Source organism: Sander vitreus, chromosome 12, assembly GCF_031162955.1.
Source record: "Sander vitreus isolate 19-12246 chromosome 12, sanVit1, whole genome shotgun sequence".
Taxonomy (NCBI): domain Eukaryota; kingdom Metazoa; phylum Chordata; class Actinopteri; order Perciformes; family Percidae; genus Sander; species Sander vitreus.
Window position 1 is genome coordinate 7,412,469 of NC_135866.1, and position 25,735 is coordinate 7,438,203.

The following is a 25,735-nucleotide window of genomic DNA, read 5'->3' on the forward strand; positions in this document are numbered from 1 at the left end:
CTCTCTCTCTCTCTCTCTCTCTCTCTCTCTCTCTCTCTCTCTCTCTCTCTCCCCGCCTCCCTTTGCCCCCCTTTCTCCTCCTCAAACCAGACCAGCAGGTGCCTGTCACTTATCAGCTTTATTGTGCATGCATGCCACATGTCACACCAGTGAACTTTTACTTTACTCTCTCCTGAGAGACCAGAATTTTTGAAGATGTTAATGAGGATTGCCTGAAAGTCTGCAATGTCTCACCGCTCAGACAGGTTTAGAGAGGGAGAGCAGAGATAGAGATAAAAAAAAACAGTGGAAACAATGGTATTGCTAAAAAGGCATGCATATTGTGAATAAACAATGACTATCTGAACTAGTTGTCCCATTTAACCACAGTAGAACATGGGTGTATAATAAAACAGGATGTTCGTATTTTCTTAATCTTTTTCCTGTTCAGACTTCAGAGGCAATCACTTGATGATCTGTGAGTCAGAGGAAATATCATTCTAGATTACAGGTGACAGATGTAAATATTTTAGAGAGTTACGGTAAATATGTTTGTGCCGCTCACATCCTGCTTTTCCTCTGCCAGTCAAGGTGTCCGAAACAAAGAAGGAAATTGTCATTGTAGGTGTATCAAGGGCAGTATTTCTGCTTTCCACCCTGTATGTTTGAATCAATCTACAAATCTATTTAATTTAAATAGCTTACTTTATTGTAATACTAGTCTGGATAAACGGAAGTACACTTCCAGGATAATTGCCTGAGATCTGGAGCATGATGTCTATTACCTTCCGCCAGGAGCGTAGCACAAAATTCTGGGCCCTGTAGAAAGGCATTTTCTATGGGCCCCACCCCGCATCCACAGCTATTCATTCTAGCATCTTTTTGGGCCCTCCTCACATGAGGGCCCTGGGTACTCAGTCCCCTTCCCCCCCAGTCCGACTCCCTTGCCTTCCGCTCTCTGTGTGTTGCCGTTCTCAAACTCCTCATGTAATACGGCATGGCTGCTTGTTTCTTTCTGTGAATGATTGTAAAGATTTACAAAGAATATGTTTACGGCATTTACTCTCTAAACGGGACGTTTTGGGACCGATTGGTAGGGGTTGCTATGGACGGAATCAGCCTGGTCGCACAGAATTCCGTGAAATGATCACGAATTGTTAACAGCGCATTACGTGGTAGTGGCACGGAATATGTGAAAAATCGTGTGGCCACCACGGAAAACAATGCCAATGTAAAGAAGATGACGTAACATTAAGAGCGACTATGGTAGCCAGTACGATGTAAGGCCGAAATTCCGCGTAAGGAGGTTGGTTGGGGTGGTGGATGGGTCAAACAACACAGGACTTTCACCCAGGAGACCAGGGTTTGTGTCCCGCATGTCAAGTGTCAGAAAGTCGCTTTCTTCTTTTCCGTCCCCTTCTTCTCGCGTGTCACGGAACTGTAAGCCCACCCATTTAACGGAATTCTTCCGTGGGCCCATCACAAAATCTTCAGCGATCCTTGTTCATTTCACGGAATTCTTCCGTGGGCCCATCACGGAATGTTTTGCGATTCTGTGAAACTGCCACAGATTTTGATTTAGGGGGCCGTGTTCATTTCACGGAATTCTGTGAGATCAGCTTGGACGAAATACACTGGTGATACACTGGTAAGAGTAAATGAGGTTTAACCATGTATCCAGCTATTTTAAATAGCTCACGTTACTGGATTGTGTGAACAGTTAACTTAATTTAATATTGTATGTGGAGTTTTCTTCTGCGGGGTGCAACTGTTCCTTCCTGAGACTATGCTGCAGAGCCACCGTCGCTGCGTCCGGAGTTTAGCGCCGCCAAAGATGACCGTGATTGGTTTAAAGAAATGGAAACAAACCAAAGCGTCTTTTTCTCCTATCCCAGAATGTATGTGTGGTGTAGCCAGACCTTACTCCACAGTGCTGTGGAGATAGGTCTGGCAATATGCAATATGTGAGTCATAAAGGTAAGTGGTTTCTCTACAAACAAAACACTCAAATATTTCAGTCGGGACTTGTAGTGTGTCTGTGGAAAAGCTTAGTAGTAATCTAAGTGATTTGCTAGGACGGTGTATTTTTAACTGTTTAATAGTCTAGCAGGGCTGGATTAACTCACTAGGTGGCTAAATTAGCTGTGGGCCCCTTTTGACCTCCTGTTTGTTATTTAGTTTTAAAAAAGGAATATGCGTGTACATTTGGACTTAAGCACACAAGTCATTCCCAAACACATGTGCAAGTAATCAAACTGCCTGAAGGTCTGCATACATTATTATATAGTATAGCCCTGTTTTTGAAAAAGAGGCTCTGACACATTGTCGAACCTTAGATTCAGAAGGAACATTGCAGATTCTGTCCTGGTCATGAGGAGTGGACCAGCTCTTTATCTTTGCATGCAGGGTGCGATTTGCTGGGGGGGATGGGGGGGATTTCCCCCTTTCTGGTCTACATATCCCTGCCTCTGCTGGATTATTTTTATCCCCGGTTGGGGGATCCCCATCCCCCTCAAAGTGATCACTACAGTACTTCACCAATAGACCATTATATACCTAAAATAGAAGTATTTTAAGCTAAGTAAAGCGCTGTAACATAAACAGCCTATAGTGCCATAGAACGATAAAATCCAAGCGGCAGTTGCTAGTTGTATTTAGCCGCTACAGAGCTCCGGGACGCCGACTACCAGCAGCTGTTGTTTAGCCGCCAATAGGTGACTGTGAGCCGGCTGCAGGCATCACCAGATGGCGGCCCTTTCAGGGGCCATAGTAGCGGAGTTTAGCCAGAAAAAATGAGCATCATGCGGCGATGACGGTTAAGTTTAGGCACCAAAACGACTAGTTAAGTTTAGGAAAAAGATTGTGGTTTGGATTAAGACATTCCCGAGGAACGAACGAGTGTTTCCTGGGTGAAAGTATTTTGTTTTCGCCGCAAAGTCAACTCCACTCTCCGACTTGAAAGCGCTGTATTTTCCATTGAATATTGAAGTGCATATTTAAGTGTTTGGCATGCCTGGCCGAGTGGCACTATGTCCATGGTATTGAAAGGGGGATTTCATTCTTGCATATTTTTGTTGTTGTTGTGCAAGATCAAAAAACAAATTGCACCCAGGGTTACTAGAGGGGTAATGGCAGTTTGCCCGTCCAGTCTACACATGTTGTACTGTGGAAGTATGTGGTACCGAGGCCGTTGCTACGAGCCACTCGGTCCCATACAATCTGAGTGATAGCTGTGTCCATATTCTCGGCAGGAAGCCAAACGCGTTTTCAATGCGTGTTGGGCTCCGCAAGGGTTGTCCCTTGTAACCAATTTTGTTTGTGATTTTCATGGATAGGATGTCAAGGTGCAGCCGGGGGGAGGAGAGTGTCTGGTTTGGGGACCTCAGAATTGCTTCTCTGCGCTTTGCAGATGATGTGGTTCTGTTGGCTTGACTTTGAGTAGAGCCTCTGCTCCCTCACATTAAAAGTAGCCATTTAAGGTGGCATTCCTTTGGAAGTTACCAGGCATGTCCAATTGGTAGAAGACCCAGAACAAGCTGGAGAGATTATATATCTCATCTGGTTTGGGAATGCCTTCCAGGAGGAGCTGGAAAACATTGCTGGGGGGAGGGACATCTGAACTACCTACTTATCCTGCTGCAGTGGTGGATTCAAAACCTTACTTAAGTAAAAGTATGTTAGTATAATCAGCAAAATGCACTTAAAGTATCCCTACTTAAAGTACAAAAGTATTCATTGTGCAGTAAAATGTTTCCTGGCAGTGTTTTACTATTACGTATGATGCTGTTGCATTGATATTCCTGCTGCATTAATGTGTATGTTCAATTTTACTACTGCAGATGTTTAAGATTGTGCTAATTTTAACTCCTTGTTGGGTAGTTTAATCCACAGCAATGCATCATATTCAATAAGATCATCATATGTTTGTAGCGTTGCTCTCCTGTGAGAACCACGTATGTCAACTTTTCACGAGTTTAGCAAAACTGCCCTGTTTTCAGCTTTGTGACGATGCATTCAGAATGGGAAAAAAAAACTAGTTTAAAAGTCCCCAACCGTTTCACATACACAATTCCTCAGTTTTCTTTATGTTTTTCGCTGGGTGGTTAGTTTGTATTCGAGTCGTTATCGAGTTAGTATATTTCCGACAGTGCTTGAAGGCATCATTAGTCCCTCCTCCGTTTGGCACGCGCTGACGCGACTGCGCAGTGCGGCGTTGCTGGTGCTGTTGGAAAGTTTGTATCACTCTTTACATTTTGGCGAAGATATCACTCGATAATGTCACATCACACAGTAGACGGACTGTTTCGGACATTTTGCTGGTAATAGGGAGAAGGAGCAGAGCGGACATGGCCGTTGCAGTCGCTCATCATCACCGTGCTGCCGCCGGGTACCGTGGGTCTGGGGTCAGTTTGAACCGAATCTAAATGGAGTTTCTGCCGTTGGACACTGCGTACTGGCCTAACCGCCACCAATAACAACTCTTTAAGAGAGACTGTATACCATGATGCTCACCCTTTAACAAGAATACAATTCTCATACCTGGATTGGATTTATCGGTAAACACCATCACCATGTCTGACCAAAACTACTATTGGACCGTGTTGCCGAGCTACAAAACTAGTTTTGTGACTGGGGCCATGATGAAAAGATCAAAAAGGTAAAGACAGCCTGTTTTGATACTAGCTAACGTTAGCTAGTCTTTCTGAATATGTAGCTAGCTAGACAACAGTGACAACGGTACAGCCTTGACTGCCGCCGCCCGCAAAGCGAAAACGTCTGCTGTCCTGTAGTTATCATCAGCTCCCCACTGAGCTGTGCCATTCACTGTCTGGCTAACAGCAATTTGTTGAACGTTTATGTTGAGCTATTCGATTCACAGCACGTAAACGCAACCCCCACAGTGTTTGGTACGATTATCAGTGAACAACTCAGATTGATAATGTCACTGCTGTCTGTGATAGCAGACAGTGTGTAGCTGGATGTGTCGGCTAACGTTACATCCGCCCTAGTTTTTGTTTCCGACGGAGAAACGTGGCCATTGTATAGTGTAGTGTATGGGGGCAGACTGCATTGTCTGCTACCAGCTGTCGCATAAAGCGACATAGACTGAGTCCCAGTGCGGATCGATACACTGATGTTGTTAGTGGGACTGTAGTGTTGTTGATGTGCCTTTATCTGCGAGATAAATGTAATCAGCCCTGACAAAGTAAAGCAGTATCATTTGCCTTTCATGCCCCGCAAGCACTCAGTGTGGCTTTGGCAATCAGTGAGTTCAAAGTGCCCTAATCATTTATGGAATTTGTATTTCCCCTCCCTTGAATCGTGAAATGTTTTGTTGTGATTCTAGTACAGTATGCATCTAATATAGCTGCTGTCAATGGCATACACTGCAAGAACCATTACTAAGGATCGAAGTTCTGAAGGAAAACCTCATCTTTTAAATATATGTAATATACATTTATAACTATTAACAAGCTGCTAAAGGCATCCTGTGGAGCATTAAACTATCCACCTTTCCCGTGGAGCTAGGGAACATGCCTCAGTCATGTAACCCATAAATCACAGAGTGACTTTGAATGGAGCTCAGTGAATAAATGCAGCCCTTCATCATCAGCAGACATGTGAAACATGCATCTCAGTGGCCTACATTCATCTATAGCTAGATGGCTGCCTGCACAGTCCCTACAAACCACAGTTGTATGAGTAGCCTTATCACTGCCAAGTGATATAGTATATAGATAGTTAAAAAAGCTCTCTTGTGATCATGGTGTGATACAGTAATGCTTCCATGCCATCCAGGCTCTCTATAGTGTGAAAAGGGTGTCTGTTTATTTATTTTCTGATAAGAAGAAAATGGTGCACACTCACAGCGTCACTCTGTGATGACGATGTTGGAGCCAAAGTCAAGCATTTATTGGCTCTCCCTTCTCTCTGTTGCTGTGCCGTCTCTGCCACTTGAGGCTTTTTAGGTTGGGGGGGCCATATACTGTGTGAATCTGCCTCAGCACCGACCCAGAAACGTCAGGCTCTGTTGTCGTCTCAGCCCCCCCCCCATTATTTTAGATCATTGTCGGAGAGATGACATCGACATCATCTGGATGAAACGGAGAGCATGATGGGATGGATTACATCCAGTTTGGTGGGGAATGTAAAAGCCAAACTAAAAAGAAGCCCACATTCCATTCCGGGTGAAGACACATAGAATGAGCACCAGGCACCATATTTGCACAAATATACAGGAAGTGGACAAAATAACATTTAAACTTAACTGTGTCATAATAACACAGGCATTTATGAGTCATGCTTAGAGAAATGTCACCTAGTATTATCTGCCAGCTTTTAAACAACTCTGCCAGCCATCCCTTTTATTGTGGGACTTTTTCTTAGAAATAAGTTTCCTTAAAGGAGCTACAAAGAAGTTGACAAAATATGCCAAGTTTGAACAAAGCTTGTCCAACAAAGAGGAGCACTGGTTACAAGTTTAAGACAACCAGCATGGCAGAAGTAAACCCTCTTTCATCAAAACAACACAAACGAACAGGTTCGAAATAACAGTAGCTTTTTATATATATAGAAAAAGCTTGAATCCAAAGTTGCATCAGCTGCTGAACCTCTGACTCCGTACAATGGAAAAGCAATCTGATCGTTGATTTTCCCACCTATAGGTCAGTTTGTGTTGTGTACCAACAGATTGCGTTCATCCGTGGATCTGTAATGGTGTGGTCTCAGTATGTCATGGCCTGTGCCGTTATGTTATGGGAGTCATGAGGTCCACTCTTTGCGTCACTGTATAACAACCGGCCAAGGCTGCTTTTTATAGGATCAGGTGCTCCCACTGGTACGAGCACTGCTCTTCCCAGATGTTTCCCATATTCTCGCATGAAAATACTTCCAGACGCAGGAGACATTAGCGGATATTCATTGATACTTTAGTGCAGGGACAGCCACCTTAGGCACGCATGCCACCATTAGGGCTGGGGTATCGTTACATTTTCTTCCGGTACTGATACCAGTACCGTGTGTTCGATAATGGTTCCTGAATGTAACTTTTTTTTCAATACCAATGTTATCAAATTCATTTTAACAAAATAAATTACAAAATTACACATTACGGCGCATATCTTCTCATTTATTTTTCAGCTCCTACTAAGTGAGCCCCGTCTCTGTGTGTAACGTAGAGTTTTTCCTGCGTGTCTTTACAACGCGTTACGTTAGACAGCCAATCGCCAGCATCATTAGATCTTGTTAGAAGCATGCTGCATGCTTATTGGCTCACTGCTCTTGATGAGGTTTACTCCTTAGGTATTGAAATTTGGTATTGAATGACAAGGCATTTTTTCGATACTCGATACTAAGCAAGCAATTCGATCGGTGCCTAAAAAGTCGTCTCGAATTTGGTACCCAGCCCTAGCCACCATTGGCACGCAGTAGCTCGACCAATGGCACTCCAGCAATATGTTTGCAAGAGAGTTATTCGGAAATGTTCCAATCCGCATACCAAATGACCTCTTTACATCCATTGGCAGGAGCACAGCCTATTATTTACGGTAATTTGATTTACTTTTTCCCCATATGCATTCCACGAAGACCCACCCTACTCTGCCTCTGATTGGCTAGTACTTGGCCTTCTTCACAAAATGCATCAGGAAAGGGGGGAAAAAAACAACACTGCCTGAGCGGGCTCGGTAGATGATGGCAGGCTTAATGATGATACCAACAGATTACATGTTAACACTGATTAACATGAACATTTTAAAATGTCACCATATGTTAAAAAGGTTGTCGACCCCTGCTTTAGTGTAATACCTTACCACACAGTGCATACTCATTATTCACTGGGTGTTGATTTGTTATTTGTTATGTATTTCAGAAATACATAATGTCAATATTTCCATTATGTTGGTAACTCTTGTAGTCAGAAATACTTCTATTATTGTTACATATATTTACATACAAACATGTTTGTAGCTATGCATGTATGTGGATGTATAAACACCATTGGCCTACCTGTATCATAACAGTTATCAGTGTTTTCCTTATCACGATCAACAACTCCAGTTCACGGGTTGACTCTGTTTTATTTCACCCGACTGTTTACTGCACTGATAAAGCAGCATTGCTGAGTGGCCGTGTCTGTAATTGTCTTGCATAATCAAATGTTGTGTTTGTTTTTGTCCTCTCACAGTTCCCGTAACAACAAGAGAAGGAGTTTGGCAGTCGGGACCCCGTCGCCCACGCTCTCACGACCTCTTTCGCCTCTCCCGCTTGCCACAGGTACTTGTGTTGTTTTTTAGTTGCGTGTCTGCTCGGCTCAGTGTGCGATGTTGGCAATTAGACCGGAGGCTCATCACGCATACTTTACATAGACACGATCCCATGGAAAACACAGGCAAGCGGGTTAGGATAGAATGATGAGCCCACCACATTAGCTTTTCTGTTTAGTATATGTGCTCTCAGTCTAACTTTCTGTTCTGTTGATGTATGTCACAAGACTAGCACTGGTTTCCTTTATCAAGTTTCCATTGCCTTTGCACCATAATGTGCCCACAGTATAGTGCACAAGACACACAGAAGTTTTCCTTATGATGATATTTTTTGTATAGCCTCTTCTAGGTTAGTCATGTCTTCATCCAGCTGCCTGAAGTGCTAAATGGAGACTCATTGATTCTCTGCACTCAGGGTGCGTCAGTGCTTTGCTGGCATGAAAACCCTTTAGTGACCCTTTCAAGAATATGTGGTGTGATCAACAACAGGACTCTCTGCTGTCTGCACATTCTTTTTTGATTAGGCAGGGAACATGACTAGTTAACTTCTGTGGTGGTGTCGTTGTGATTTAAAAAACAAAAAAAAATGTTTTAGATTGTTTCAGGTTGAACTAAATCGGTTGCAGAGTGATCACTGAGTATATTTCTAACTGATAATGTAAAACAAGGGGACAGCTGCTGGCATGATTCATCATATAAATAGTCACATACATAGTATTCATATACATATTTCAGCTTGTACTAATTTTTAATGTCGTAACTGATTTAGTTTTTTGTCTCTCAGCTGGCAGCAGCCCTTCAGAAAGCCCCAGAAATGTCTCTGCAAGCACTTCTGCTAACTTTCAGTTTGCCCGCAGGTAAGAATGAACTTAACTGCTTTTTAATGTGGAGTTGTTCTAAGGCACTTGCAGCCACAATTGCAGCAGTGGTATTTCTCCTACCTAATATAAAAAAAACAACTGGAAAATTGTTAAGACTGATACATTGCAGTTCAAGATGCCTGGATTAAATGCATATTTTAACATTAGAGTAGGTTCATCTTTCTTCCTGCAAATATGACAAAACTGTAGAAAGCTTAAGTTCAAAACATAAGGAATAAACAGCAATATTTTCGCATAGAGGTTAATGCCCTACCGATCCAAAACAAAAACGTCAACATTTTTAACTTATTTTAAGCTAAATACAATAAAAACATGCTAAAAAAAAAAATAACCTAAGAAACTTGGTTTTGGAGGAAACTGAGTTGCATGAATAATGAACATGCCCTGGCTAGTTCCCTTTTGCCCCTGTGGTGGGAATGAGGCAATGGAGAAGCAAGTCCAACCAGCTGAAGGCCAGGGCCACTTGCTGGACATGGGTCTTGGCATTTGTCAAGCCAATTAAGGCGGAAAGTCGGTGCACACACTCATTACTCAGGGCTTCTGTGATTACGGGGAAAATTGCAGAGCTTGCCCTCTCATCACACTTCTCGCAGCTGTGTATACACTCACTGCAATTTAGAGGAATAGTAGCGGTAACTGGCACCCTCGTTCAGTAGCAGAAAATAGCATACTTTAAATGTACTGTAAATGTATGTGCTTATTTCAAATATCACGTGTTATGAATTTGCATTTGATGTTGCAGTGCAGTATGGCATATTGCACCATACGCTTGAGGATGGAGAGGGGAAGCCTCCTGATAGAATTGCCTCGCACGAGCCTGCATGACTCATCTAAATTTATGGAGACTATTTAAGCTGCAAGTGCGGAGACGGATGCTGTGACTGCACTTTTGAGTCTCCTCTGGGTGTATTTGTTATTCACACAAGCTGTGATGTCATTTATGAGCTGTGAATTACTCTGTCATGTAAACATGGAAAGAGTCAAACACACAATAGTTAGCATTCATTCACATGAAGAATAAATAAATCTTTTTTTTTTTTTTTATGCAAATGAAGGACTAACGTGATAAGGAACCACCTCAAGGGTGAGGCATAATCGTTTAGCTGCAAGCTCCCATTTCACCAGTCAAAATGCCAACATTTTGGTTCACAATAGTTTATTTCTAACATTGATTCAAAGCCTTGTTTTTAATCTTAAGCGTTTGTCCTCTTAGTCTTTGCAGGGCCTTAATAAAACAACCTAGCCTCAGTAGTAGGGCATTTAATAACACATAGCGGATGACATACATGTGGGATATGAACCAGATGGGAAAACAAAATCGTCCCCCCCGAGTAATCCTCAGATCTCAGTCACACTCAGAGCAGAACCATCCAATTTCATTGTGTCAGTCGTGGTTTAGCTGCGTGTCCCCAAGAGTTGGCTTGTGGGAGAAAAAGTTTGACCATCCTCGGCAACACAGATTGAATCAGTGAGGGAAATTGGGCCACGTCCTCAGAGTGCCATATTGGGTGGAAAAGTAGGGGGACAATGGACATAGAGACACTATTACACATGGAAATTTCACACATAAAGGTTGAGGTTTAGTGTGTGTGTGTGTATGTGTGTGTGTATGTATATATATATATATATATATATAATGAGTCATGAGTCAAGTGTCTGTGGGTCTCAGTGCTGCAGTATTATGGCAGCTTGGCAGATGCTCAGCAGCAGTGCTGTGAGAGACAAACAGTGCTATGACTCTGACAGCCAGACTTACACTGTCACTATCATTAAACACTGTTTATTTATTTATTTCTCACTTTGTCTCTCCGCCTGCCCTCTTCCTCTCTTTCTCACTCTTCTTCTCCATTTGTGTCTTCCTCTTCTTCTGTTGCATCGGTGTAGCCAACTGGCCCGCACTGAAAGGTAAGAAAACGGCCGTCTGGTATCTCTTTTTTTTTTTATTATCTCTTGCACACACAGTTTCAAGCATCAGATGTTATCACTTTCAACTTGCATGGGAAGATTTAGCATAAAATGAGAGTTGCAGGTGTAGAAAGGCGAAGCTTTGAAGATTGGAGTGAGTCAACAGGATGTGTAGATTTCGTATGTGGTGGGGAGCTACCACTGAGCAGTCTGTTTCTCTGTTTTGTTTCTTGCAGAGCGGATGGGCGAAGGTGGTCTGTGGCGTCCGTTCCCTCGTCTGGATACTGCACCAGTGCACCCAGTTCATCGGTATCTGTAAGCTGAATCTCTTTCTGTGTTTCTGAACTTTTCCTGCAATCGTCAGTGGCAAGTGAAGTCTGTCTCTTTCCTTCATCAGACATTCAACCTCTCTCCGAACCACTGCCATGGAACCGTTTACTTGTACGCCGCGCATCCATCAGTTTACAGGGCCCGTGGTGTCTCGTAAGCTTATGGTGTTGACGGACTGACCTGTAAATCCCATCAGATTAATACACACAGTGTAGGGAATACATCAACAACCTATAAATGCTTGTTGATTTACAGTAGACCCCAGTTTACAGAGTGAGTTCTTTTATAAAAGCGCTCTGCACCTGGGCCATATTTAAGATGAGCTGTGAAAGTGGTGTTTTATACCTTTTTGACAAACGCCTCACAGCAAAAGACGGCAAGCTTCTTTAATATCTTGAGTAACATGATTCAGCTTGTCATGTAAAAGCGCATATTTACTAGACTGGGTAAACCCCGCCCGATCTGCCGGTGATTTGATTTCGCCCTGCAGCTCAGGCTGGAAACCTGTTCGTTTATCTATCCTGCTTCCGTTCACAGTTTTGCGGGGACCAATCACAAACTGGCTTATCCACCTGGCGCGCTATCGGCGGGTTTAACACGATGGCGATAGAGAAGCGACGGCAAGCAGCTTTTTGTTTACATTCAACATGACGGCCACCGAAGCGCTGCAACCCGTTGATGCCGCTGTCGCTGCTACGTCACCCGGATCGTTGGTCTGATTGGTCGAAGGACTATCAAATTGCGTACATTGAGTCATTTGAACTGTGCCCGTTGATCACGCCTCTCGTGCAGTAGAAAATACAGAGCAGACTCCCCAGACTAATGTTCAATCTTAAAAGATTGAGCTTGGTCTGGTGATAGCCAGACTACATATTTACCATATTTTGGCAAAAAAAAATATAAGTGCTTCAAAATGACTGAGCATGCAATAGACAATGTTGCTCTTGGTGAAGAAACAACTTACTCTTTGAAAACCGCTTTATATTCAGCTTTGAGTATCACCGACTTTACAAAGGCCTTGTAGGATCTGCAGAGCTAACTGTACAGTTGAGATCGTTTGTTCAACCGATGCAATGTGGAGGCGCTGAACGCGTTCTCCGAGGCGGGTGAAAAACTTCACACCATCACAACACCGTTGCGTGACATTCTGGTCGACCATAGTCTCTGCAGACAGTTGATTTATCCGAAACAGCTGACTGGAAAGTGGATGTTGTGTACTTTAAAGACTCAGTCATAACAGGATATGTCTAACGATGATGCATCGCTCCATCAGCAGCCTTTTTATCCACAACAGACAGGAAATAGGAAGGAATCCTCAGATGCTTTTCCCAGAGTTATTCTAGAAGGTTTTATAGTATAGATGGACAGTTTTATACATACATGACAATTACAATACACAGCGTTATACTACATATGGTCTGTTTTTCTGCCTGAATTTAACAATAAACTTTTTTTTTTTTAGTAGAACCAAAGAGTGATTAGGTTATTGTTTTACCATATGACCACCGAAATGATTTACTCTGTGTAGCCGCTTTTGACCGAGGGAAAGTACAGGAGGTAGTCTTATCGCTAAAATAACACGGGTTTTGTTGAAATGCATGGCTTCTTTTTCCTGGATGACATCACACATGAGTAGGGACTGTACAGCGTTTCACATTTCCCTACTCTGCTTATCATTTCGGGGAAAGTCAAAAGGCAGGGAGCGCGACGTGCTGCCCAGCTACACCCATCAGCTATTTGTTGATGGTTTCTCTGTTCATCATCTTGAGAGAATTTGCCTAGAAAGTCATTACTGAAGCTGCAGTTGGCTGTAAAAACAATACCTGCTCTCCTCTGTCACGGCTGTAATTTTGTATGGCCAGCCACATGGCTTGGAGACGGTGAGGTCAGCCCTCCCCACACAATGCTCCTCTTTCAGGCTCGCTGTCAGTGAGGTCTTTATGCTGCTCTCGCTCGGTTCTGACACGTCTCTAGTTTCCTCCTCGGGATATCTTCCCCCCCCCCTCGTTCTATCCCTTATTTTTTTTCCTACTCCTGTGTGTTTTTCGCTCTGTTTTCCTTTCACTTTTTTTTTTTCTCTCTCTGTCCGGCTCGTCTCTTTCCTCCTGTGAGATGAGCTACTCTTCTCTTTGCTCTTCCTCCAGTGAAACACAAGAGCCCAGCCAGATGGGAGTTCTCCTAAATTCCAGGCTGCGTGTCACACATTTTGTCTTGGAAAGAGAAAACTGATGCATGCATTGCCAACACAACAGCCGTTGCTGCGTACCTCAGGGCATGCTGCAGCAGGGAAAGGGGGGAGCTTTAGGAGAGCAGAACACTAAAGCTCACTGAGTAATTTCCTAAAACTAAAGGGATTTATGATGTTCTACTTACTCAGCATGTCCTTGTTAAGTGTTACATCTAATTTAGATCTATAGTTGAGCAAGAAAGCCTGAGCATTACCAGATAATGACTGAATCTGAGAGAGCAGTGGTGTGACTCTCTTATTAGAGCATGCGTTTTAACACAGGATGTTGTATCATCAGAGCAGCAGAAGCACAACCTGACGTTGATACAAATGTGCAACTAAAAGAAGACAAAAGTGGGAAATAAGTTTGAGTATTCAGCCACTATTATTGTTTTTATTGCGTATTTACAGATTATAATACGCTGACCTTCTGTACAATATCCTTTCTCACTCTCTACTTCTCACATTCCCCATTTCTCTTTAGTCCTCTTCTTCCCAGGAGTTATTGCACCAGTTGCCCTTCCAGCCCACGCAAGATGATCTCCACTTCCTGTTCAAACATTTCCGGAGCACAGAGAGTGTGGCGGACGAAGAAGGAGCACACGCCTCGCCCCCTGTCAGGCTCCGCTCACGCAGTCTCAGGTAGCCTGGATTTGAATCATACAATAACTATACTGCGTGATGTATGGACTACACAGACATTTTTTGTAGCACTGCACTCCACTGGGAGAAGTGATAACCTTATCAGATTAGTTTGATTTGAATGGGAAGCAAAAAGCCACACCTCTGCTGGCTAATGCTGTAGCGTAAGGTTAAAAGGAATGAGAGAGGATCATGTCATGAGGCCTGGCAATGAAGTCCAACGCTGCTTACAGGGGCGAATATTTGTTAAAGGCTAAATTATGTGTGTCAAACCATTCTGAATGAAGTATTGTGGTGCTGCAGAGACGTCCCGGCCTACAACTCCTATCCTACAGACTAAAAGAAACAAATCTTTGTCTGGTACAGATCCTCGCAAAAAAATCACACTAGAATCATTTTAATGTTTTTCATTTTACAATGAAAATGAGAATAATGATAGAAAAATAACCATTCCCTCCAATATCACATGGTAATCATGTAATCAACATCACATCGCAATTGCATTATCTGTCAAAATAATCGCAATTAGATATTTTCCTAATATTGTGCAGCCCTAGCGTGATTACAGTTTTTTAAGTATGTCAGTATACTAGCGGTATGCTGAATGTTGTAGCCATTTAGACTGTGTGTGTGTGTGTGTGTGTGTGTGTGTGTGTGTGTGGATGAAGAAGAAGAAGTCTGTGATGAACTATGAATGCATTTACTGTTTAAAAATGAAACCACCCAGTGGCTGCTATCCACTTTGTTTGTTTGAATGGTTTTGATCACCACGTCACCTGCACACCTGTGTGTATGTGTGCTAATTACCACAATCAGAGGTTAGGAACAGGGAATCACAGGTGGGGGGGGAAGAGAATCAGGGAATTAGGATCTGGGAGGCCACACAGTTTGTCAACCTTAGCTGTGTGTGAGTGATGTTTTAGATCCAGACTGCTCATGAACAGAACAGTCAGTTGTTGTTTTTTTTGTAGGTGTTTTGAAATGCATTCATAAAAGTGAAGTGTTAAACTCAAGATGATGGCGGATCTCATCATTTGCACCAGCAAGCGTTGAAAATGCCTTCAAAATTCCCTCCAGTGGCATTTTTTTGTTGTCGCACCGAATGTTGTTGTTTTTTGTAAGCGCAGTGTCGATGGACACTGCAGCTGGTGTGGCTAAAATGCAGTCAAGCCCTTCTGTGTTACCTGGGTTGGTTAGCTAGTTAGTTAGCCAAACCAACCCTTCTAGTTTAAACAACTCATGGAAGCCTATAGTTCAATAGGTAACCTGTTGAACATCAATGCCCTGAGTGTGAACAGAGGGGAGAGTAAAAGCCACGACCGTGCCATTTTTAGTTTTCATTATGGAACCAAAGTTTCTCCTCTGCCATTATAATTTCCCTGTTGGCTTGGCTAACGTGTACTTGTCAGTTCTTTGGCCCAGCCAAGAGGTATGTCTAACCATAACTGCAATGTGATGCTGCGCTGTTTTTGCTCCACTGTGTTTGGAAACTTCTGCTGTACTAATTGAAGATGCTAGCTGTGGAGCTCATACTGTATAAAGCATTCCACCTCCAGAAGCTTTTAGGCAATACAATGAGCGGGGGTGACAGCCTCCTGTATATTTTCCTCCATTACACAGCTGCTTACCCAAACATGGATTTGAATTTTTCTTTTATGAGAGACAAACAAAATACTTATTAGTAGCAGAGCTCTAAACAGAAGTGGAAACAAGCACATTTTATAAGAAGGCAGCTTAGCCTCAAATCAACCAAAGTAGGGCAATTGTTCTGTGAAGTCTTTCATTTTATGATTCGAAAAAATGAAATACTAGCTGGAAGGATTTCAAAATGGCGTGATCATTATTTTATGTGGTTCTGGGGGGGAAAAAAAAGCCTCTGTGCTGGTTTCTAGTGGCCCCGTGGATTAGAATATAGCATTTCCTCATCATTTAGCATAGCTGCTCTCATTAAATGCTTACACAAGCCCTCTAAATTCTAAATAGCTCTTGTGGTGGAGAGTTTTGAGGTTGCTGGAGACTTTTATAATGGGCTGTGGAGGGTGTTGAGGAGAACATTTGAAATGGTCCAGTGTATAGTTAAGTCAAAAGTTTTTACAAGGATGTAGGCTTGTTAACATTGTAGTTTGGTCAGTTTGGTTGTATAAGCAAAACGACAAAGTTAACAAGCAAAGGTACTTCTCCATCCAGCAACGCTGTGTTTTCTGTTGTCTGTTAATTTGACCACTGATCAGTTGTTTACAGATGGAACAAACCCTCTAAAAATGCATCAGAAAAAGAAAAGAAACTCCACCAGGGTTATGCTTTTAAAAACACGAAATGACTGCACACATGACTGTGGATTGTAAAATGTCTGATAAGTGTCTACTATTGCTCTCAAATAGCTCCAGAGGGTGTGTAAAGCGTTTCTTATTGCCCTCAAATAGTTCCAAAGGGGTTAACTATTGCTATTGCCCTCAAATAAAACCACTGCTGTGCAACTGCAACTGTTGTGCTTACCCAGAAATAGTAAAGTCACATGTTGATATTGTTATTTGTAGTTATGTATACCCGGGGTTGCTATTTTTAACATGTGTAATGACAGTACATTGATTTGTAATGCGAATGGACAGTTTTAAAGGTGCCCTCTCGTAACTGAAGCCCTGTGCACACAACAGATGTGGCCATGGATCCTGCACATGAGAACCTGATCTGAACCACATTAGTGTTCTATTCAAACATGCTGTGTGTTTATAAGCCGGGACGGCAGCAAACACACAGACATTTTCAATTTACTCGTTAGAAAAATGTGTAGATCTTGTGTAGCTTTTAATAGGACAGTTTTGTGACATTGTTTTTTACGGCTTCAATATATCCGTGTTTAGTATTTAGCTGGTGCAAGTATTTCACTTTAAACATGCTTCTGTAATGTGAGGCCCGTCCCATCTGTCGCTACTCCATCCCCTGATCAGTTCCATTGTTTTTTTTTAATGATTCAATTTTAGCATTTATAAATTCTTAACTTTTTGGCTGATCTCTTTTTTTTCTTCTTCTCTTTTGCCTGGTTCTCATGCAGCCCTGGACGGACCTGTGGAACATTTGACAATGAAATTGTCATGATGAATCATGTCTACAAAGAACGCTTTCCTAAGGTATAGTCAGTGTGTGTTTTTCTCTTTCTTTCTTTCTTTCTTTCTTTCTTTCTTTCTTTCTTTCTTTCTCTCTCTGATCTGTATCTGCTAAACGGCTTTAGTTTGCTAATGCATCTCCGTGGGAAAAGACGATCTACTAACGTGTGAACAAGCTTTTTTCTTTTTTCTTTTTACACACATAAAACCAGGACAGGAGAGTATACAAAAAGAATACAAAAAGATGTTTATATGTCATTTTGACACAAATACATTTAATAAATGACATTTTGATGTTTGAAAGTCTCTAGGTTTTGACATAATTGCAGCTATAAATGTAATTTAAGAAAATAATAATAAATAATTATTGATTTTCAAATATTGCACCTGTCAATACAGAACGAAATATTCTGTAGCCTATTTTCCCGTCAATACTGCCGACGTTGTCTTTGCTGTAATCAAATCAGTATTCAATTGGATTCTGATAAAATAATAACAGATGGACTTTATTATCTCAGGAAAGGGAATTGGAATATAAAAATATGTACATCGAAATATGTGCAAACAAATGTACAAACACAAAAATATTGACAAAATAAAGTTGAAGAACATGCTATTATTTCATTTCATCAATGGGAAACATACATGTGTACAGACGAGGCTAGCAGCAGCGCCGCGTCAGACACGTTTCTGGTGCGCAAAGACAGAAAACGCCGCACAGCCGCCACGCAACAGAAACGCCACGCTCACGCCACGCAGCCAGTGTGCAGGCTGCCTAATGCTACTGTCACCATTTGAAATGAAGTATTACATCTTGGTTATCTAGGCGACAGCCCAGATGGAGGGTCGGCTGCTGGACGTCATCGCAGAGTGTTCCCCAGACACTGCTCTGCCCCTGGCTGATGGCGTGCTGGGATTCATCCAGCACCAGCTGGTGGAGCTCGCCAGAGACTGTCTGGACAAGTCCCAGAAAGGCCTGGTCACCTCCAGGTACTTTGTGGAGCTGCAGGAGAAACTGGAGAAGCTGCTGCACGAGGTGAGTGTTTTCTCGCCTTTTTAAAAGATGTTTTTCCCTCCGACTCTTGAAAACACGGACACCGTTTTGGTTTTGATTAGTATTCAGCCGTGCAACTGTCCAGCCGGTGTGTTTGTTCTTTCCAAGACATCATCAGTGGATTTGTGATTGTTGGTATAGCTCAGATTGCCCTCTGGGACATTGCATGCTGTGCTGTAGCTTCACTGGGAACATTGAATTGGATGTTTCCAGTTCATTGGACAGTAATTGTGTTGTCATTTTATATCATTACTTAGACCTGTGCAAGTGTTTGATTATATAATGATTTATTACATAACCTTTCCAGCTACAATGTTACTGCAGCACATGCTGCCTTCTGCAAAACAGATTACAGCTTCTTCTCTTTTTAATCAGAAAGTTGGATAAATTATCTTTTTTCAGCTACAGTTAGTACAGTCGATGCAGTGCTTTCTTGTGTTCATTCAGTCTCCTAGTAACTTAGTTTATCCTACAGTTATGACATTTTGTCTATATTTCCACTAAAGCCACATTTCTGTAATTATTTTTCCATCTTGCCAATGAAATGATTTTCCAGCTCAGAGAGAGAGAGAGAGAGAGAGTTTATTTTAAGCAAATTGTCCCTACTTGTCACATGTTCAACCGTTTGAATTAGTCCCTGTGCCCGCTGGTTCTTCTCTGGAATTAGAATAGCTGGTTTGTAATGCTGTTTCTCTTTACAACTTTTAGAAGACTATACCTTTTTTTTTTTTAAACAAATCTTGTAACAGGTTTGACAGGGTAAGACACAGAGCCGGTTACAAAATGGTCAGCTGTCTGACCCGAACTCTGACTGACGTCATCACTCTTACACCACCTTTGAAACACTGACTCTAAACCTGCTGTTTGACCATGGCACGGCAATGTTAGACTAAGAGATTTCATTTTTTTTATTGTTTATCTCAAACATAAACAATGCTGCAAAAACAAAAAAATTTAAATTCAAACGCAAACAATCAGAATTTACCAAAGACAAAAAAAATAAATAATAAAAAAGTATAAGTTCGAGAAGGAGCAGGCAGAAGCAAATAGCTTATTAGGTCCTGCCCCGACTTCACAATATCATACAAAAACAAATAGATTTGCATATCTATTTGTTTTTGTAATAATATGATACATACATAATACAGCATACAATCTTTCAGGTCTTACAATAACTTACAACAATACCTTTACATTACAATTCCATTCCTATGTTTCGGTCTATTCTTTTCTGTATTGGTCAAGTATTGATTTCTTCAATGTATTTTTGAACTTAATGATATTATGGCTCCGTTTTGATATCATTGTTCAGTCCATTCCAGAAGGTCACCCCACAAACTGAATGGAGACAGTAAATGTTAATAAAAGTGTATCCGCAAGTGTTTTCTATTATTTATAAATCTGGCAAGGCAGCAAACCGATACGAGTATTGATGCAAGATGTTGAAATAACAGCGCCGATCTATTGAATCACCAACAGATAATGTAAGAAGATGAAATGGATGCTAAAAATAAAACGGGCCAAAGTGCAGACAGCCTCTGTGGGCGAGATGCGCTGCCTCACGGCTCTCGTGCCAATTGGATTAAGGCGCAATAATAATCCATCATCCTTTTGTTCTTTCCCGATCAGGCGTATGAGCGTTCAGAGAGCGAGGACGTAACCATCATTACCAAACTGGTCAAGAAGATTCTCATCATCATCTCCCGACCTGCCAGGCTCCTGGAGTGTCTGGTAAGACACAGTACTGATCCTGGGTACAGGAGTGACACAATATCAACATGATGCTCATCATTCTTATCAGCTTAGAGCCTTATACAAAATATCTGTCCCTTTTTTAAATGCAGATGTCACAGCTCGGTGACTCGCACACATTCACATTGATGATATGGTGTAGTAATGACAGTTGTAGCAGTAATAATTAGACAGGTGCATGTGGACTAAACAACAGCAGGTTTACTTTGCTGGACAGGATGATGTCTGAAGTTGTAGTCCTTTTAATAAGCCATTAAATATTGACAGTAAGTGTGTAATTGATAATTAAAGTTTCCAAGTACTAGGAAAAACGAGCTGGATTTGCTTTTTCAACCTTCTTTCTTACCAACTCTGTCATCACATTGCAATTGTGTTTCCTTTTTTCCTGGCCTGTAGTTTGCAGCTTTTCTGTCAGGGGACTACGTGCATTTCTTTTGCAACACTTTCCTGCCCCATTGTCAGGGTTTTCCCTACCATTTTAAGGCTAACGGGCAGCACCCAAGTCGTTTTGGGCACCACCTAATCCGTATGAATGTAAAATCAATGTGAGCGTCAAAACTAACTAAAGGTCTTTTTCTCAAATCTAATGATTGTAGTCGGTCCCCAGTCGACTTCTCTAGCAAGTTTTGTCTTTAAGCCTTTTTGAGTTATTTATTTATTATCTGCTCTAGCTTTTCCAGTGTTTTAGACACAGATATAGTAATATTAAGGGTCCAAAATGCATTTTCTTTTTAATTATTGAAAAACGTAACATTTTCTTAAGGGAGGAGCCCTAAACCCCCCGCCAAATATGTGCACCTAAAGTCTTCCACAAACCCAGGGAAACACTGCTATTGTAGTTTTGTTTTGATTTACAAAAGCCAAGGCCAACTAAATGTTATTTTAAAATGCAATGCAACCACAGCACGTCTTTTCTTGCTTCTCTACAGGAGTTTGATCCGGAGGAGTTTTACCAACGTTTGGAGGTTGCAGAGGGTCAAGCCAAGGTGGGCCAGGGCATCAAGACTGATATTCCCAGATACATCATCAGCCAGCTCGGCCTCACCAGGGATCCCTTAGAAGGTGCAACGCTGATTTATTTATTTGATTACTTTATAATAACTGTATTATACATTGTAATAACAAAACAAACGCACTATTCATAAGCACCCAGTGCCATTACATTAGATAACAGGGGAATCATTTTACCTAGAAGTCCTGAAAACAGTTCCAAGCTGCCCATCGACTCGCAATATTGGCAAAACACGAGACTGTTCCCACCCGCCAACAGGGTCAAGGATTTTATAAAAAAAAAAAAAAAAAAAAAGCAAACCGAAAAAAACACACAGGTTGGGGACTGCCAGAATATCTGTCCGTATGCAGAAAAAAAAACAGAGTTTGCACAGAATAAAGATACAACATAGCAGCAGAGCTCCAGTTACAGTTAGGTCTCATCAAGCATTGTCAAAAACAGCATCCAAACCTTCAGGAAATAGTTTTGGTAATTCCGTTTGCTAAAACAAATCTGCTCCATCGTAGCAATAGAAAGCATTTCATTGCGGCACCTTGTGAAAAGAAGGGACAATGGAGACTTCCAGTTTGGTAATATAATTATTTTAGCTACCTGCCTTGAGAACCTGCTTTTGATGGGTCCTTTCAAAGCAGCTAAATGTTGCCAATATGCAGTCTGGCAGAATGTTTACTTTATGGTGTTTGGAAAATCAATTAAATATGTCACACATAAAAATGACTTAGTACTGGACAGTGCCAGCATAAGTGCGATAGTGATCCTTCAGCATTACCACATCTATCCCACATGGGAGAAAAGGATTGAAATATTTGACTAAGTTTAGTTTTAGAGTAGAGTGTGTGTCTGAGTCTGTGTAAGACTTAAGAACTGTATTAATCGATATCTAGAATTGATAGAAGAGCTCTGTAAACAGGACGCTGTTTACTGGACAGGCCCTCCTCCCACAGGTCATCTGACACTGGCACACCCAATTCTCGAGATGACTGGCATTTACTGGTACCGCCGAAGCAGTGATGTAGTGGGAGATCAAATGTTTAGAATTTGGCTGTGAAAATGCAGATTTCTTTTTTTAGATTGTAGTATTTCACCTGCTAAACTGTCTATTTAGGCATTTTAAAATACTTTGTTGTTGGATGAATTGTACTGCATGCTCCCTATTTTATCACAATTAAATCATGATTTTCAAAAGATCTGTTCTCTCAATACGAGATCTCTGTCAAGTTTAAATAACATGGGGAAACAGTAATGCTAATGGCACTGTTCCTGCTGCAGTTTCTATGTCAGGAATGCAGGAGTCATTGTTATTTTTACGTAGAATTTTATGCGTAGTATTGTTTTGAATGAAAACGAGGCACACCCTTATGTGTTACTGCACATAGCATTCATTGCACTTTACCCAACTTATTGCTAGCACTGTACTGTCTTTGTACTTTTCTTTTATATTGTATTTGTTCTTATTGTGTACACTATGAACGAATGTTGATTTTCGTCACGTCATTAGACCAATATTATAAACTAATCGCGTGAAATAGAAAATGCCAACAAAAATGCTTTGGATACAGTGACTGTTCAGTTCTGTTAAGCATCATAAGTCAGTTAGGAGGATGATTTGCAAACCGTTGTATAAGCAGTCATTGATGTACATTAAGGGCCCTATCTTGCACCCGGCGCAGCGCAAAGCCCGACCCAAGTGTCTTTGTTAGTTTAAGATCGACGTAATTGTCAGTTTCCTGTCCAGCGCCCGCGTCGTTTAAATAGCTGCGCCCATTTTTGCGACCGTGGGCGTGCTGGTCTTACAGGGAGGTGTGTTCAGGTGCATTCTTGGTGTATTGCTATCTTGAGGCAGCGGGAAGTGATCGTACCATTGACCAACAAAAACCTGGTCTAAAGTCAATAGCTCAGCATTTCATTGTTATTTTAAGAGCAAATTAGTAAAATGCGCCTAGGCTTACGCACAGTGCGCGCACACTATGCTTGTTACACACACAGGGAAGCGCAGCAGCACACAAACATGCAAAAGATTACAAATAAAAATATTACGGTTCAAATCCGCCATCATAATAGCAAAGCGCCGAGGTACAAACGCGCCTGGCTTTTAAAAGGGAATGGGAGATGACACTCTGATTGGTTTATTGCATGTTACACCCAAAGCACACCTATGAATTAATGAAGACACTAAGTACAACCCTTTTGAACCATGCGCCCGGCACACGGACCCTTTTTTCCGCCATCAAACTAGCAAAAGTGGATTTGGACACGCCCTAAACGCACCTACGCCATGCGCTTCACGTCGTGCGCTTAGATCGTTAAAATAGGGCCCGTAAAGTGAAAGGAGTTTGATCTGTGTGTCTGCTGCTGTTACAGAGATGGTCCACCTGGAGCAGACGAGTCCAAGTCACAGAGCCGCCAGCAGAGAGTCTGATGAGACGGGAGAGGCCACACCTATACAGGTACCAGCTTACATTAAACAGTTATTAAGTAGTTATAATGAATTGTAATGTGACTCTATTTGACCGAACAAACAGTGGTGGGTGAAGTACTGGCAGTTGTATTGAAGAAATGTAAAACCGTACTGAAGGGGTTGCTTAGATAGATACAGTTTAAATGGCGAGCATAGCACTTGTTAATACAGGCAGACACATTATCACAATAAAGTGTTGAAGTGCTTGGATTCACGCTTTCCAGATGTAATGCAGCAACTAAGTTCCTGTTATTTTCTGTGTGTGTGTGTGTGTGTGTGTGTGTGTGATTCAGAGCCGAGCAGCCTGCACCCCTCCTCGCAGGAAACCACTGGAGAGCGACTTTGAGACTATCAAGCTCATTAGTAATGGCGCCTATGGGTGAGTAAGACAGACTTCTTTTGTTGTGGCCGACTGGCTCAAGTCTTTGTGGACACCGCAGAGAGCCCAATAAAAGCAGGAAGGAAAGTAAAATAAGCATGTGTTTTGGTAGTATTTTTTGGTGTTTACACTTAGAATATGTCTGGGCAGTTTCATTTCAAGTCTGAACTGATGTTCACTAGTAAGTGAGGTGTATGTTTTCTAATCTTCTCATCCCTCCTTCTGTCGCTCAATGCATCTCTCTCCGTACCTGCCATTCCCTTCCAACTCTCCTATCCCCGTTTGTCCTGTCATCTTCCTTCTTTCTCTTCTTTTGTCCTCCTCCCTCCCTTACCCTGTCACGCAGGACTGTATTCCTGGTGCGCCACAAGGAGACCCGTCAACGTTTTGCCATGAAGAAGATCAACCGGCAGAACCTGATGCTTAGGAACCAAATCCAGCAGGTGTTTGTGGAGCGAGACATCCTCACCTTTGCTGAAAACCCATTTGTGGTTTCGATGTTCTGCTCTTTTGAGACGCGGAGGCACCTCTGCATGGTCATGGAGTATGTGGAAGGTAAGGTTGGTTTTGAATTGTTAATGCATGCATATTATGTCTCGTTAGTAAATGATTAATCGCCAGGAATAGGGCACACAAAACTATGTTTTATTTTATGCCTACTATAAATGCAAAAGGACACATTGTCACAAACATTCGGAAAGCCTAAACATTGCATCCGACCGTCTTTGTACTTAAAGGTGGGGATTGTGCCAACCTACTGAAGAACATTGGCCCCCTGCCTGTGGACATGGCTCGGATGTATTTTGCAGAGACTGTCCTAGCTTTGGAGTACCTTCATAACTATGGCATTGTACACAGAGACCTCAAACCTGACAAGTGAGTCCTCATTATCTTTTAATCTTTGTCTGCTTTGAGGCAGCACCTTATTACTTTCAAGCATTTGTCATTTTTATTAGACTTGCCAGCGTCTTTTAAAAGCCTGGTAATCTTTTTGAAGTTGGAACAGAATTTTAGCGTTGGATCTAATATGAAACATTTCTGTTTCTTTCTTTTGTAGTTTGTTAATTACCTCCATGGGACACATTAAGCTGACAGACTTTGGGCTGTCAAAGATTGGTCTGATGAACATGACCACCAACTTGTATGAAGGACATATTGAAAAGGATACCAGAGAGTTCATCGACAAACAGGTTTGTCTCAGATCTCATCTCTTCTTCTCTTCATCTCGTCTGTTGTGTTGATGACCTTCACCGACATCGGCCTTTGCTCTCGTTGTCTGTTTTTCCTCTCTACAGGTGTGTGGTACTCCAGAGTACATTGCCCCAGAGGTTATCCTGAGGCAGGGCTATGGGAAGCCAGTAGACTGGTGGGCTATGGGAATCATCCTCTATGAGTTCTTAGTGGGCTGTGTGCCTTTCTTTGGAGACACACCAGAACAGCTCTTTGGTCAGGTGGTCAACGGTAAGCGCACTGTTACCGAGTCATCACATGCAACTTCTCCACGCACAAATCTTGCATAATGCAGCTCTTAAGTTATTGGCCATTACTCAAATGTTATGCAATGTTTCCGTTTAATTAAATCCCTTCATTGGATCAATGGTAGATGACATCATCTGGCCAGAAGGGGAGGACGCACTGCCAGCTGATGCCCAGGACCTTATCACCAGGCTGCTGAGACAGAGCCCTCTGGAGCGCCTGGGAACAGGTTGGTTGGTGGCAGTGTGACTGATGATGAATGGGTGAACAAG

General features: G+C 42.1%; 1 protein-coding gene across 2 annotated transcripts in view; it reads left to right on the forward strand.

Annotated features, from left to right (window-relative positions):
• mast3a (microtubule associated serine/threonine kinase 3a) overlaps window positions 1-25,735 on the forward strand; it is a 35,953-nt gene that overhangs the window by 1,624 nt on the left and 8,594 nt on the right. The window contains exons 1-16 of one of the 2 annotated variants that reach the window (XM_078263481.1): window positions 4,173-4,636; window positions 8,165-8,253; window positions 9,028-9,100; window positions 11,266-11,344; window positions 14,071-14,228; window positions 17,281-17,356; window positions 18,159-18,368; window positions 20,016-20,117; window positions 21,068-21,200; window positions 23,512-23,597; window positions 23,902-23,987; window positions 24,334-24,542; window positions 24,725-24,863; window positions 25,045-25,177; window positions 25,283-25,448; window positions 25,591-25,692. In XM_078263481.1, the coding sequence (XP_078119607.1) occupies window positions 4,551-4,636; window positions 8,165-8,253; window positions 9,028-9,100; window positions 11,266-11,344; window positions 14,071-14,228; window positions 17,281-17,356; window positions 18,159-18,368; window positions 20,016-20,117; window positions 21,068-21,200; window positions 23,512-23,597; window positions 23,902-23,987; window positions 24,334-24,542; window positions 24,725-24,863; window positions 25,045-25,177; window positions 25,283-25,448; window positions 25,591-25,692 (1,927 nt within the window). In that variant the 5' untranslated portion in view covers window positions 4,173-4,550. Of the gene's footprint in view, window positions 1-4,172; window positions 4,637-8,164; window positions 8,254-9,027; window positions 9,101-11,265; window positions 11,345-14,070; window positions 14,229-17,280; window positions 17,357-18,158; window positions 18,369-20,015; window positions 20,118-21,067; window positions 21,201-23,511; window positions 23,598-23,901; window positions 23,988-24,333; window positions 24,543-24,724; window positions 24,864-25,044; window positions 25,178-25,282; window positions 25,449-25,590; window positions 25,693-25,735 lie in introns of those variants that run through there. The other variant, XM_078263480.1, reaches the window with a different exon arrangement.